Source organism: Lethenteron reissneri, chromosome 36 (assembly GCF_015708825.2).
Source record: "Lethenteron reissneri isolate LAM-NWPU_2019-01 chromosome 36, ASM1570882v1, whole genome shotgun sequence".
Lineage (NCBI taxonomy): Eukaryota > Metazoa > Chordata > Hyperoartia > Petromyzontiformes > Petromyzontidae > Lethenteron > Lethenteron reissneri.
The window spans coordinates 6,043,474-6,057,695 of NC_083814.1; the positions used below are offsets into that span (position 1 = coordinate 6,043,474).

General features: G+C 44.7%; 1 protein-coding gene across 6 annotated transcripts in view; it reads right to left on the minus strand.

The window, feature by feature from the left end:
• VEPH1 (ventricular zone expressed PH domain containing 1) overlaps nt 1-14,222 on the minus strand; it is a 202,212-nt gene that overhangs the window by 8,465 nt on the left and 179,525 nt on the right. For all 6 annotated transcript variants that reach the window (XM_061565944.1, XM_061565947.1, XM_061565945.1 and 3 more), the window contains 3 exons: nt 12,449-12,969; nt 2,656-2,795; nt 554-688 (listed from right to left, as the gene is read on the minus strand). In XM_061565944.1, the coding sequence (XP_061421928.1) occupies nt 554-688; nt 2,656-2,795; nt 12,449-12,969 (796 nt within the window). The remainder of the gene's footprint in view (nt 1-553; nt 689-2,655; nt 2,796-12,448; nt 12,970-14,222) is intronic.

The window sequence follows — 14,222 nt, forward strand, 5'->3', positions numbered from 1 at the left end:
GTTTTACTCTCCAACACACCGATGTGCTGAACTCGTAACGAATTGGCATGTTTTGTTTACGTGACAACCCTTGCTAATTGGCTGTGTCAGGCGGTGGCAGGGTTTAACGATGCGTTTATATTTACGCGCTCTAACCCAAACAAACTCTCTATCATGGATATTAATATCGACAAAAAAATTATTGGATCTTGTATAGCGAATACCATCATTAGCAGGAAGTGTTACTACCTAGGCCACATTGCCCGAAACGACCACAAATACCAGCTATTAAAGCAAATCCTGGAAGGAAAAATCGAAGGGAAAAAACGACCAGGACGGCCAAAAAGGACATGGCTCAGTAACATCAAAACATGGCTACAATTAACAACAGCACAAACTCTACATGCCGTGCTAGACCGGGACCAATATCATCGTGAAGTCGCACACGCCGTTAGGCAGCACTAAAGAAGAAGAAGTATAGCAAATATGAGAGCGATTCGTGGCAATTCGTGGAACCGCTTGCGTTATGGCTAACGAGCACAGCAAGGCCTGGGCGAGCACAACAATGCCTGACCTTTGCGGAGGGCAGCGGCAAGTGGATGACGGCCGTCTCGAAGGCAAGTCCACCCTTCTGACGGGCCCTGTCCCACAGCTGGGCCAGCGTGCGCACCACCGCATCGTGCACAGACAGCGGCGACGGAGACCGACTCTGCCCCACAGCAACAACAACAAAACGTCGCACAAACCTCAGCATTCGCATGCTTTGGGGCCGTCCATAAATGACGTCACGCGATTTTGGACGATTTTTGGACCCCCCCGTTCCATCATCACACGGCGTCACAAGAAGTCAGACCCCCCCCCTAAAATATGACGTCACAAAGCTCTGCCCCCCCCCCCCCAAAAATAAAACATGCTTCAAATCGCTTTAAACTATTGTCATTGTAATGCGTATTTAATGTGGCGCTGCAGTCTGATGTTGTAGGAGAAAACATTTATAAAAAAGTCTATTTAATTAAGTAGAACGTGTTGTCTATATTTATAGTTGCGCATTTTGATGTGACGTCACGTTTCTCACCCCCCCCCCCCCCTCGTCACACATCGTCACAAATGTCTGACCCCCCCCCCCCCCCCCAGGTACGTGACATCATTTATGGACGGCCCCTTTACCCGGTTGCCGGGATGATTCGCACGGGTTGGCCATGGTCGTTGCGAGAGAAGTTCCACGGACGTACGTGCAGGGAAGTGAGGGGAGGTGCGAGTGGTAAAAATGGGGCACGTGTAATTTTCTATCATTATAACATTTGACCTAAATTACTTGGAAAGCATCTGATCTCGTCAGCTCTTGGACGCTGAGCAGAGTTGAGCCTGGATCAAGCAGGTTGTTACAGGCTGCTGGCCTAGGTTGTGAGCAGCAAAGGGCAGTGTAACACAATCCATTATTGTTCTGTACTTCTATGATCCCACGGCTATTTTCTATACCTTCGCAAACCTGAAATGACCAGCGTGGACCCACGAGGTGTGTGGGGAGGTTCTCATCCAGCAGTGGACTGATAAATGGCTGCAATAGTACGCAATATTTGGTTTGTTTCATCTTTTCCCTCAGTCACGTCCCAATTGTTCGACTGTAGTTATGCCGTGAGATGCAACAAAACTCCCATCGGAAACTCTTGCAGTGCATCATGGTCAGTCTGTCACCCTGCGTTGGGGAACGGCCTTACCAGGCAAGGCCCACTAAGCGATAGAGCTCGTTTTTAGAAGCGACCTGGCCATAAATGATAGCTCAACAGAGTGGCTTATCGTGTGGAAATGTATAGTAGCCAAATACTCTTCAATTGCCTCTCACCCACATGAGGTGTGCTGAGCCTTCTCACACACTTCGCTAAAGATTTGCGAATTGCATGGCAGGTAAATAAATATCTTTAAGTCCTCAGAACTCGAAATATGTTAAAGTGAAAACCAAATTGAACGTAATAATTGTTTTTGCAATGCTACTATAATGTGTGAAATCGTTGGTGATTGGGCTGAGATCGTCAACTCATTGTGCACAATAACCTCGTCTATACCAACAAATGTCATTTCATAGCATTTATATTCTGAACCTAAAATATATATTACACTGGAAAAATGGAAACGAAATCTCTCCAACAGGTCCTTGCCTCGTTCAAATAAAATGTATGCATTTATGAATGAATGTGCATATATAACCTACAGTTTATTTATTTTATGACATGTACAACAGTGTTGGCCACAACTGCCCAGAAAGTGAATCATATCATAAGTTGCCACGTGCGTGTAGGCACACGTGGCCACCGTGGGGGCACCAGGGTGGTGAGATGTTAACTACCTCGCCTGGTATACAGGAAGTCGTGGGTTAGATCCCGACCCTGATGCCTGTATATTTGGAGTTTGTATGTTTTTCCCATGGTACCATGGCTTTTTCTCCGGGTCCTCCAGTTTTCCCTCCACATTTAGAAACACGCGGTTAGAATATTTGGCTAAGAAAATGTCCACGTGATAAGCCACTTCATTGAGCTTTCATTTGTGGCCAGGTCGCTTCTGAATAAGAGCCATATAGCTCAGTGGGCCTTACCTGGTAAAATAAAATGAGTTTCAATAGTTTCATAGTTACTGGATGGAATGTGGCAGTGCTCTTCTCACAGCTCTGAGTGTGGGTACCTGTAAGAAGAGGGTCATGAGGTGGAGCCAGGTTTGTGGCTGCCGAGATGGGAGGGAGAAGTGCGACTTGGAGTAGAGGCAGTACTCAGATTTCTTGGGACACCCGAAGCTCAGCTTGAACAAGCAGCGGGATGCAAGCTCTGCGGAACGCACCTCCAATTAGCACGCCTGGCTACGTACAATGCAAAATGACCATTGGTACCTCATTTGCCAGTAAAAAATACGATAAATGTTTTTTTTTTTACCCTTTTATCTGGCAACAAAACCGACACCTTTTTTTACGAGGAGTCATGTTTGCACTGCAGGTATTGTGGTCTATGCAAACATGACTCCTCGTAAAAAAAAGGTGTCGGTTTTGTTGCCAGATAAAAGGGTAAAGAAAAAACAATTATCAATGCAAAATGAGTTTAACATACATACATACACCGGATTTCAGGCAAGTCAAAGCAAGTAGATTTTCCACAGGAGAGGATTTCTTTTTTTCAGTTGTATATTTTTACATTCGTGCGTGCATGTTTCTCTAAATAATTTCACACTTCAACCGTGGTATTAACCATGGAACAAACAAAGCTTTCCATTGAGAACACACACTCGGTCACAACTTTTGAAAGCTAACATCAGAGAACAACCCACTCAAGCCCCCTCAACAGTCATCTTCATGAACACTTTGTGGCACACATTCATAAACCATGCTAGGCGTGTTTGCCGCATTTCAATGAAACTCAATGTTTTAGAAACTGGAATGAGCCCATTTCAGTGACAACCGAATATTAATGTTACGCTTCGTGCCTGCAAGAAGGCTCCACTTGAGAACAAGGTTCATGGGTGGCTGCCTGAATTTGACAAGGTGTTAGGCCCATACGCCACCCCTCCCCCTGCAGTTTGTGCATTTGATAAATTAAATCAAATTAAATCAGACTAGGCTCTAAGACAAGCTGCCTCGGGTGTGGACCAATCAACTTCAAGGACAGTGCATAGCATTATCATTATCAAAGTTGTTTCTTTTTGTTTGCATTTTGACTGCTTGTGTTGTAGTTATTTCAAACATGATCCCTTGTATAAAGGTGTCAGTTTTTGTACCAGTTGAAAGGGTAAAAACCTATCACTATATTTTGCCACTGGTAAAGGAGGTCTCATAGTGTAAATGCTTACCCCGAGCTCTCAATACTTTGATAGTGTGCTGTTATTAAGTTGTACGCCTTTTGGCGCCATCTGGTCCAACACCAATGGAGACTAGGCTCTAAGAAAAGCTGTCTCAGGTGTGGACCAATCGACTTCAAGGACAGTGCATATCATTATCATCATCACAGTTGTTTCTTTTTGTTTTAATTTTGACTGCTTGTGTTATAGTTATTGCAAATATGATCCCTTGTATAAAGGTGTCAGTTTTTGTACCAGTTGAAAGGGTAAAAACCTATTACTACAGTATTATTATTGTGCTTGTTTACCAAGGAAAGCCTCACTGAGTCGCTTGACTCTTTTTCAAGAAGGTCCTGCCAAGTTATTTTGGAACAGGGAGGCGATGATTTCCGTTACGTATCATTCCCAAAATGTGGACCCCTGACGCTGGCACACAGTGGCTTATTATTGCGAATGACGTCACGGGAATCCGATAAAACGTCCGCTGTAAAGCAGATGTCACGCATCTCATGGTTAATACGCGCATAGTATTCATCAGGGCGGCCCACTGGATTCGAACTGTGAACCTCTGCAACAAGTGGTGAACGAGCTACCACCAGGACATGTCGCAGCTCCATATTTATTACTATTATTACTTCCAATATTATTTATTGATAGGAACACTTTTTCATCTTCTTGGTTCTTTCGGTAAAGTCACGTAGAAGGGAAATAATAATATAAATAAAATAAAACATAATAAAATACAATTCTCACGACGTTTCGGCCCTGAAGACGCTGTCTTTCCGACAGCCCTGTTCTTCACCTGGGGACGGCTGCTTACGTTGTGGCCGAAACGTCGTGAGAATTGTATTTTATTATGTTTTATTTTTATTATGTTATTATTTCCCTTCTACGTGACTTTACCGAAAGAACCAAGAAGATTAATCCCTGCAGTCACGAAAGCTTTAAATAGGAACACTTTTGTTGATTGTGCCAGGGTACATGATAAAAAATATATTTTAAAATGAAATAACATAACGTTTTAATTGTTTTACATCAACAGCTGGCCGACCCGCACATCACCTTCACAAAAGGAAAATTAAACATACAGCCACGTTGGTGCGACTGTGGCCATGCAACTCAAACTACGGACAGTACAGTGAACCCATAGAGGCTCATAGGAGATGCATATCCATACCCGTCTGGACTACCGCAACTCTCTTATGCTCGGGCTCCTCTTCAACAATTCCAAAACAACTCTGCTCCAATCATATTCAACCTTCCCTATAATTCCCATACCTCGACCCTCCTCGCGCAACTGCACTGGCTCCCGTTTCAAATTCCCTCGCCTTGGTCTTCAAATCCCGTCATGGACTTACCCCACCATTTCTTGCCACGCTTGTACCATTCTACGTGCCTTCTCGCCCTCTACCTTCACAATCGTTGCTGTCTCTCTCTGCTCCTTCATCTCCTTGTGCTCAATCTCGCTCGTCGCTCTTTCTCTTCTCGCCCCCCTTCACTGGAACAAACTTCCCCCCTCCACATGAAGCAGTCACCTTCGCTCACTAAGTTTCCACTCCGCACTCAAAACTCACTTATCGTTACCACTCGCTCACCCCACGACCCCTCAGTCTCCCCCTCGTAACCACCACCACCGCTACTGTTCCCTCTTCATACTCCCATTATATGGCTCTCACCCATTCCCCATTCATTCATTCAATCCATTCACCATCATCTACTGCCGTCAATTTCACTTTCACCGAATTCACGCGTCACAGATTCGCCCCCCCCCCCCCCCCCCATTGCTCCCTTTCATCTATTTCATTCACCTCATCTCTACCATTACATTCATATGTACCCTTATTAATTATGTGTACATAGCACCTTGGTTAAGGTGCTATATACATTCATTTAAGATGAGATACTCATACAGACACACAGAGGCTCATAGAGATACACATAGTTACACTAAAGATAAGCCATGGTCCGAATGTAACCACGCAACCCAAAATATGGATCACATAAATTTCGATGTAAAGCTTTCTTGACTGCAGGGATTCATCTTCTTGGTTCTTTCGGTAAAGTCACGTAGAATGGAAATAATAAAATAATAAAAATAAAACATAATAAAATAATTCTCACGACGTTTCGGCCACAACGCAAGCAGCCGTCCTCAGGTGGAGAACAGAACAGGTCTGTCGAGAAGATGGATCACATAGTAAACCGCTGTGGGGTCCGCGCTGCGTCAACGGAAGAGGCAAAGCAAAACTGCACAAACTCACTCTGCTGAAAGCCCTCTCGTCGTGACCAAGAGACATTGGAATTTAGCTCCTGAACATATTTCTGCAATGCGCAATGATATTTTGTATAAGGATAATTGATTTTTTTAAATACATTTACAAAAAACTGCAAGAATGTACGATACTCTTGCTACATTTTCCAAATTCCTGGTGGAACTGTGTTCCAAATTGATGCCCATCAACATGTTCCACTTATTTGTGGTGAACACCACAGGGGCAGTGCAGCAAAATGCATTGTTTTAAAAAGTGTCCAATCGCAGTAATATCATGTTTTATGTCGTGAAGTCTACGTTGGAATGAAAGACAATGTCTTAAATCCCACCGGTCCGACATATGGGTGTCTTTCCGTGATTAGACATACACAAAATTCTGCCATAAACTACGTTTCACAAAAATCTGTTTTCTATTCCGAAGCAATATTCTAGAGAATGTTTTTTTAATGATTACCATAAACTAAACGAAAGAAAAATGAGGAACACGTGTTAATTTTTTTTTAAGATTGCGACTATGTAGTTCCTCCGAAACCTTGCTCAGCATTAATCCGCCCTGCGGAAATACGGTTCATCAAGAATTAGCCGAGCAAGTTTTATTTACTCGGTGCGAGCGTGAGTGAGACATGGGGTGGCTTAGGGAGCAGGTGCCAGAGGTCGCAACCGGGTACCCGATACCCGTACCCTATCCGATACCCGGCTACCAGGGTCGCAAACGGGTACCCGTACCCGTACCTGGCCGGGTACGGGTATGGGTACCCATTTGCGACCCTGGTGCGGCCGGGTACGGATACGGGTAGGCCGTGAGTCACTGGTGAGTAACCGTTTGTCACTCATTTCCCAACGTCTTGTCTCTTCTCACAATTCAAGTTCCTAGAATCAACCCACCCGCGCCTGCAACATGGCTTCATCCCAGAGGTCGCAATCAGGTACCCGATACCCGTACCCTACCCGTACCCGTTTGCGACCCTGGTGCGGCCGGGTACGGGTAAGGAATCAAAACCCATTTGCGACCTCTGGCAGGTGCCGGGTGTGGTTCTTGTTACGGGCACGCAAGAAGACAACCCACATGTGACTAAATCACCTGCAAATGCGCCCCGTTTCGTCACATCTCAGCATCTAAGTGGAGGGAGTCAAGTCGGGATAGTGCTCGGATAGTCGACCACCATGCATAACAGGTGTTATAGACCGTGGGGCGAGGTGGTGGACAGCGGAAGGCGTAGCACAGAGAAAATTTTTTTATTGTGCTCTACTCCTACGCTACAAAGTCTATGCTGTCATTTACATCCAGCATCATCGGGCAATTTTTTGCCAGAATGATTACATCCAGCCCGTACTCAAATTGTAAACGTCACGGGACTCAAAATGTAAACGTTGTGGCTGAAGTAGTAACTAATGGGCACGTTTTGTTTACGTGACAAGCCTTACTAATTGGCTGTGTCGGGTGGTGGCGGGTTAACGATATATTTATATTTACGCGATCTAACCCAAAAAAAAACTTTATTATGAATAATATTGGTTGCGAAACGCCTACGTGTCAATATGGTACCGTTGAGAATGGGTTTTCCCCTTTTTTCTGGCAACAAAACAGCTGTGTTAAGATGTTAAAACACCAAACTGAAACCTTATACAAGGAATCATGTCTGAATTAACCACAATGCTTGTGGTCAGAATGCAAACAAAAAACATACTTTGATAATATATGCATTGTATTTGAACTGATTGGTCCACACCAGAGACAGCTTTCTTTGGAGCCTAGTTCTTCACTAATCTGCACTGACCAGTGTGGTAAAGTGTGGTCAAACAACCCCCACACTCGGGACGGTGTGGGGACTCCCTCATCCAGCAGAGTGGATTGACACATTTGGTCGTTACATGCGAGAGGAGACGAAAAGCAGCACTGCCTCACGAAGCTTGTAGTTTGAGTGACTTAGTCCAGAGAAAACTACTGCAGTCTGGAGTTGAAGTCCCGTATTTGTTCATCCCACTATCAAGGCATCACTTCCCAGTTCGGTGACTCCGCATTGAAAATCGTATCAAATTTGTCAGTTGACTCGGGTGTCGGCATGCGCACAGCGGTGGATGCAAACGCTTCTTCCAGGTACGTTCCATGTCACAGTTCCTATGATTGCTTTTTCATTGCTTTCATAGCTTTATTTTGGTGATTTCTAAAGTGTATTGGTTTAGCCATGTTTGTTTGTTGTAGTACAGAGTTCGACTGATGGCCTTAATCTAAGTTGTCTTGTGGTTGTTGTTGTTGTTTGACTTGCATCCCACTGGGATTTTTGCACACAGTGTTGGTGTACGGTGTTTTTTCTGCAATATTTTGCTGTCTTTCTCTTAGATTTTCTGTTTGCACTTAGTCACATATTCACTTTAAGATGTTTTTTGTTCATGTTTTTGTTTTTTGTTTGTTGCGGTTGCACTCGATTCAAGAGCCGAATGGCTCACAGGGCTATACCTAATACATTAACTTGAACTTGTCTCAAAACTTCCCAACCAAAAACCTGTACACAAGAAGTGTGACACTCGGTCCCTAAGTCTGCAATGTACAGAGGTTTGCGTGTATCCCCAATGGCTCCCCCCAACTGGTGACAGCCAGATCAGAGGCTGCACAACTTGAAGGATGTGCATGCCTGAAAGGCGGGTGGAAGCTTCGGCATTACACAGCTTGGACACATGCCGTGCCGAGTCCTGACCGCCCATATTGGCAAGGGATGTAATGAATTACACCCTGATGTGGATATCAATGGGAAGGAAGGAGGGGGGGGGCTTATCTCAGAGCCCTGCCTGACACCCTGTGCCACATAGGCATTACGTTAACAGTTAAAAGTGGTTTCCTGCTGAAATGAGTATGGGATGGTGTTCATTTTATATTTGCAGTCCAAGGCCATAGGTGGAATTTAGACATTCCTATCGAGGGGAAGATCAAATTATGCCATAGAACAAACAATGTTGACTTCCCACAAAAGTTGTACTCATTTAGAGGCCCTAGAGCAGTGGTTCTTACCCTCAGCTGCAGCCTTGCACCCCTTTGGTTCTCAATCGTAAATTTTTTTTTATAATGTTAATAACTACATAGTCGCAATTTTGATTTGAAGCTTTCGTGATTGCAGGAATCCATACTCTTTGGTTCTTCCGGTAAAGTCACGTAGGTAGAAAATAAATCACGACGTTTCGGGCACAACACAAGCGTCCGTCATCAGGTGGGAAAGCATTGGTCTGCTACTGAGGCAGACTGTTTTAAAAGGTTTGAAATGGGTGTAGCCCAAGGATCATAGAGAAGTGGCCAGGGCTAGTGATGTTAATGTGAGAACTACATAGGGTTTCATGAAACAAAGCAGTTGGACTTATATGCCCGTGCTTAATGTGTGTTTCCGACGATTATTTACCTACTAAATAAAATCTGGCGTGTGTCGCACCCCCAGAAAGGGCATCTCGCACACCGGAGGGGCGCGTGCAACCCAGGTGAAGCACTACTACCCTGGAGGGACGAAGGGCTGAGTCGACCCGCGACGAACGTTAAGAATGCGCCGCTTTCCGAGTGTTAGCCACGATGTCTAACCACACGGGCCCACCCGGTCGGTTAGCATGGGCATCGGATAATCTGAAAAGTATGCGATTAATGACGTTCAGATTCATTGACATTTAATAAGAGCCAAACATATGGAACGGCGAGATCAGATAGCACCACAGTAGGTCAGGCGACTAATTAAAACAAGGAAAAGCGCTTGTGCATTGTGAGGTTAATAATTGAGAAAAACCGACCAAGCGTTGCAAATGATATCAAAAACGAGAAATCACTTGATCAAAATGTCATAGAGTAAAAGTTGTTAAGAGCATTTTGAGGAGATGCAGATGACATGATTTATAAGCATACGTGGGGCCAAATGAAAGTTTGCAAAATGCCCAGATTTTAATAAAAATATTTATACGATTTAAACTATACGTTTTTGTTTTCATAACATTAAAACGCATAACCTGCCTCTCCTCGTGTGTAGAATTACCACCCTATCTGTAAATCAACGAGTCAGGAAGTGCACTGCAATTTGATGAGTTTAGTTTTGCCAAAGATACATTTTCTGCCTCCCATAATTTCACTCAAACGAGGATTACTACCAAAATTAGTTTCCAGACGAACCTGTTCCATATATCAATGTTTCAATTATCGTAGCAAAGGTAAATGCGTCACGTGTCACGCTCCGCGGGCAGTTTGTTTTGGCGTGAAGTTCCATGGGAAGTTTGTGTTTCCGCAGTTATGTTTGCAAAAAAAATCACTTTTACCCCCCTGCCCCCCACCAGCATGGAAATTTTGATCATTTCCCAGCAATGGAAAGTTTTTTTCTGTGCACATAATGACCACGATTGTGCAGCAAAACCAACAGGTCAGAGTACCCGTGCTTGGCACAGACTGTGCTTGTCTGTCAAGCCAGTAAAAACCTGTAGGAGGCTAAATATAAGTGAACGGCGTTTGATTATTACATCTATATTAATGTATGGTACGTTGGCAAAATGTTAGTTAGGCAAAGGGCCATATTCCTCACTTGTTTCTTTAGGCAGAGCCTAACCACGGCAAAACATGACCGAAACATTGAACATGCTCTTTTGTAAAACATGACATGGCTCTTCCAATAATTATATATATATATATATTTTAGCTGGTGGTAAGCAAATTATATAAGCACCACCAACAGTAATACCCTCGGCGACTATTGCCCCGTGTCATGTCACAAATCTCACTTGTTTTGCGTGGTACGATAATGGCTCCATGTTATTCCTTCCCTCAATGTTGTAACGTATCATCCACAGCCAAGAATTACGTGCACTACAACACGAGGGAACATTGCCCGATTTGCAAAGCTCACAGGTCTGTTGCTTGACTGCGCCCGCCGTTGTAGTAAAAATGGGGGGGGGGGGGGTGGTTTCCTTGAGCTGTTTTATTTCAACCCCTGGCGCTGCCGGATGAGACTCACGCATCACCAGCACCCTGTGCTCAATGGTGGCTGTGTTTCAGTCGCCTCGCTCGTGAACTCACTGCCCGATTATTCTGCAGCGAGTGCCACTTAGGCGCGGGCCCTTGTCACAGCTGTCGCTGTTCTCTCCTTTGAATGGACGACATCACAATCCTACCCCGACCTTCCCTGTGACTAAACAGTTCAGTACGTAGCAGCATAGCGCTGGCTGCTGGCAGGGAAGGGGATCTGCAGCTTACAGCAGCCCTGACTGACAGCAGGCCACGTGATAGACCAGATAGAGGGATGTAGGGGAAAGGTTACGGAAGGGGCACATCGAGAACCCGCAGGTAGGTTCCAGAAGGGGGCGTGTCTAGGGGCGGAGCCAGGCCACGCTGACAGTATAAAAGGGGCCCCGGGAGGGGACCTCGGGGCTGTCGTTTGGAGTGGATCTCCGTCGTGCTGCTGGAGTCTTCACCATCTCGGCGTCGCCAGTCAGGCAGTCTACCAGCTGTCCTGACTGGGGACCGTAGTTACTAAAGTGTTAACTGTTAGGCCGTGTTAATAAACAGAGTGCCTCCTACTCTTAGTGGCTCTGAGTCAGTCACTACATATCCACAAACACAGCATCCCCCCCCCCCCCCGCCAATGATGCAATGCATGATCTCACGTAACGGCTTAACGGGCAATGCGAAGTTAGGCACAGCATACGCACGCCACTGTTGGTATTCATTTGGCACTAACTGCTTTGCGAGTAATTGCAGCTGCTTAACGTCGCCTGCAATCGTGAGGGCACGGTAACGTTGAGTGTAATGCCGCGTGCGAATCGAGGGCACGGCGAAATAAACGCAATGATCGCACGTTTCACCGCGAGTGTACGACGTTTTTTTTGTATCCACTAATTTTTACAGTTTATTTTATGAAGCTGAGAAATAATATGAATCGAATTTTTTTACAATTACGATTATCCCCCACGTGTTTGACAATGGTTATTGTACTGATGAACAAAGATTAAACGTTGAAAAATAAGAATTGGTTTTACCCTTTCTGCCAATAAAACCATAAAGAAACCTTTTGCAAGGAATCAAGCCTGCATTAACCACACGTACTTGCGGTAAACATGCAAACAAATAAACTCTGATAATTATAATAGGTCCCATGATAATAAACATTGAGTTTAAAATCTGGCGTTTGCCTAACATCTGAACGTGGCACCCTCTTGACAAAGAACCTTGGGACTCAGTGATGATTTCATACATAAATAAAATAATTACTATTTTAAATACTATAATGATGTGGACATTGATGGTGATGCTTCCTGAACCAATGATGAAAATGGCGGTGACAGCGGTTACAATGAAAATGACAGCAATGACGACGCAGAAAGAGATTGCAAAAGTTCCCACGTGACAAAAATTAGACAAAAGCTTACCTTCAACAACACAGCGCTCAGGAACTGGGATCTTCTTGGTGACATCAGCACAATAGGCTCGTATGTGCTTCAGGTTGTCCTTCATGTAGCGATAGAGACCATCCTGGGGCTCGATCTCAACGACGGTCTCAACCTCCACAATTGTGTCCCTTCCATCGGTCGCATTTTCCACCTCCTCATCCCCTCGTGCAGTGTGGTGGGGAAGAGACCCATTGCTTCCCTCGTGTGATTCATCCACATGCTTTGTGTCCTTCTCTTCCGCCAATGCCGGGCTGCCATCGGCCTTCTGGTTCGCTGGCGGAGCAGTGACGACGTCCGTCTGCTCCTCCACGGAGGCACCGGGCGCTGCCTCACTCCTTTCCACTGGCTCCTCCGAGGGTCCACTGGCGTCTACCTTGTCCGCAGATTGATCAGCATGAGCTTCAGCTTGAGGTCCACTCTCTGCATCGTCCTCTGTGTTCCTCTCGTCGTCCGAGTTAATGGTTTTGGAGCGCAAGGCGTAGAGGCCCAGGCTTTTAGATCTGGCAAATAGCACACGATGCAGTGAGACTCATGTTTTAAAAATATTTTTTAAGGGACATGTGTCTGGAAAATCCAGCGAACAAGTGACTGGTAACGGCACGTTAGCGTATTTAAAGTGTACATAAGTATGAAAGTGTGAATCACACATTGACTTTCATGAATGAAAAATGTCTTAAAAGCCATTAATATCTATTTCTTAAAACGCTTTTCGCAAGTTGTCGTTAGGATCTTTACAAATTATGAAAGCACAAAACTATAAAATAAAATTAACTGGAATTAAGAAAATGAAAGCTTAAGAAAGCCACAAATGAGGAATCATTAAGAGGCCTTAGTAGAACATTCAGTGAATCTGTTTTTAACTTTAAAAAAACTCATCGAAATGTGTGCGCAAGTCCCATGAAGAAGCAACGTCTAAAACGCCACAACACGTTGCCGTCTTTGTTGTTTTACATCAACTGCGGTTTTGGGAGCCCGTGCCATGGAATACTGTATATCAAGAGAAAATTTCGTGAGATTTCTAAAATAAATAATTCACAAATTCACAAAAGGCTGGGGGGGGGGGGGGGTTGCAGCACAGAAACACTGAGTCCCATTGTGTGAGGGGGAAAAAAACACTCCCTCGTGCAATCATTTCCTGACTTTGGAAAGGCAGAATAACATGCAATTTATGTTCTTAATAACCCCTCTCCTACGCAGCTCATTAAGGCGCTCAGAAGAAGGCGGTTGAGACACAGCGCCCGTACTAAATCTGATTGTAAGCCAAACCACATGAATTGCCCCCTCGCGGCAAAGCAACGGGTAATGGTGGTACCTGTAATCACTACGGGACATTGTTGCGTTTCGTTTATTTTACCAGCGTTATTCCATGAAGCGCTCGGCCCGTTATTGAAGTGGGCCGTTTAGACGTTAAGCTGAACCGGGGGTCCCTTGAGGCTTTTGACACAAATTCAAAGGCACGAACGTGTGGGTTGGAATTCGCCCGAGTGGCGCAGAGTCATCTTCAGAAAGATTTGCTTATGAGATGGATGGTTTGGATAGGTGCAGCCGTTAGAATTTTTGGAAACCCAGTCAGAAGAGGTGATTTAGCTCCCATAAGCCACGTAAATAAATGTTGGGTAGCACTACAGCATTGAGGGTGAGATACTAAAAAGCCTTCCTGCGTCATTCGTAGCCTTACAGCGTTTTAATAATTAAAATTTTGACGTTAACGCAATCAAATATTGATGAGTGTGTGTTGATGATACTACTGTAC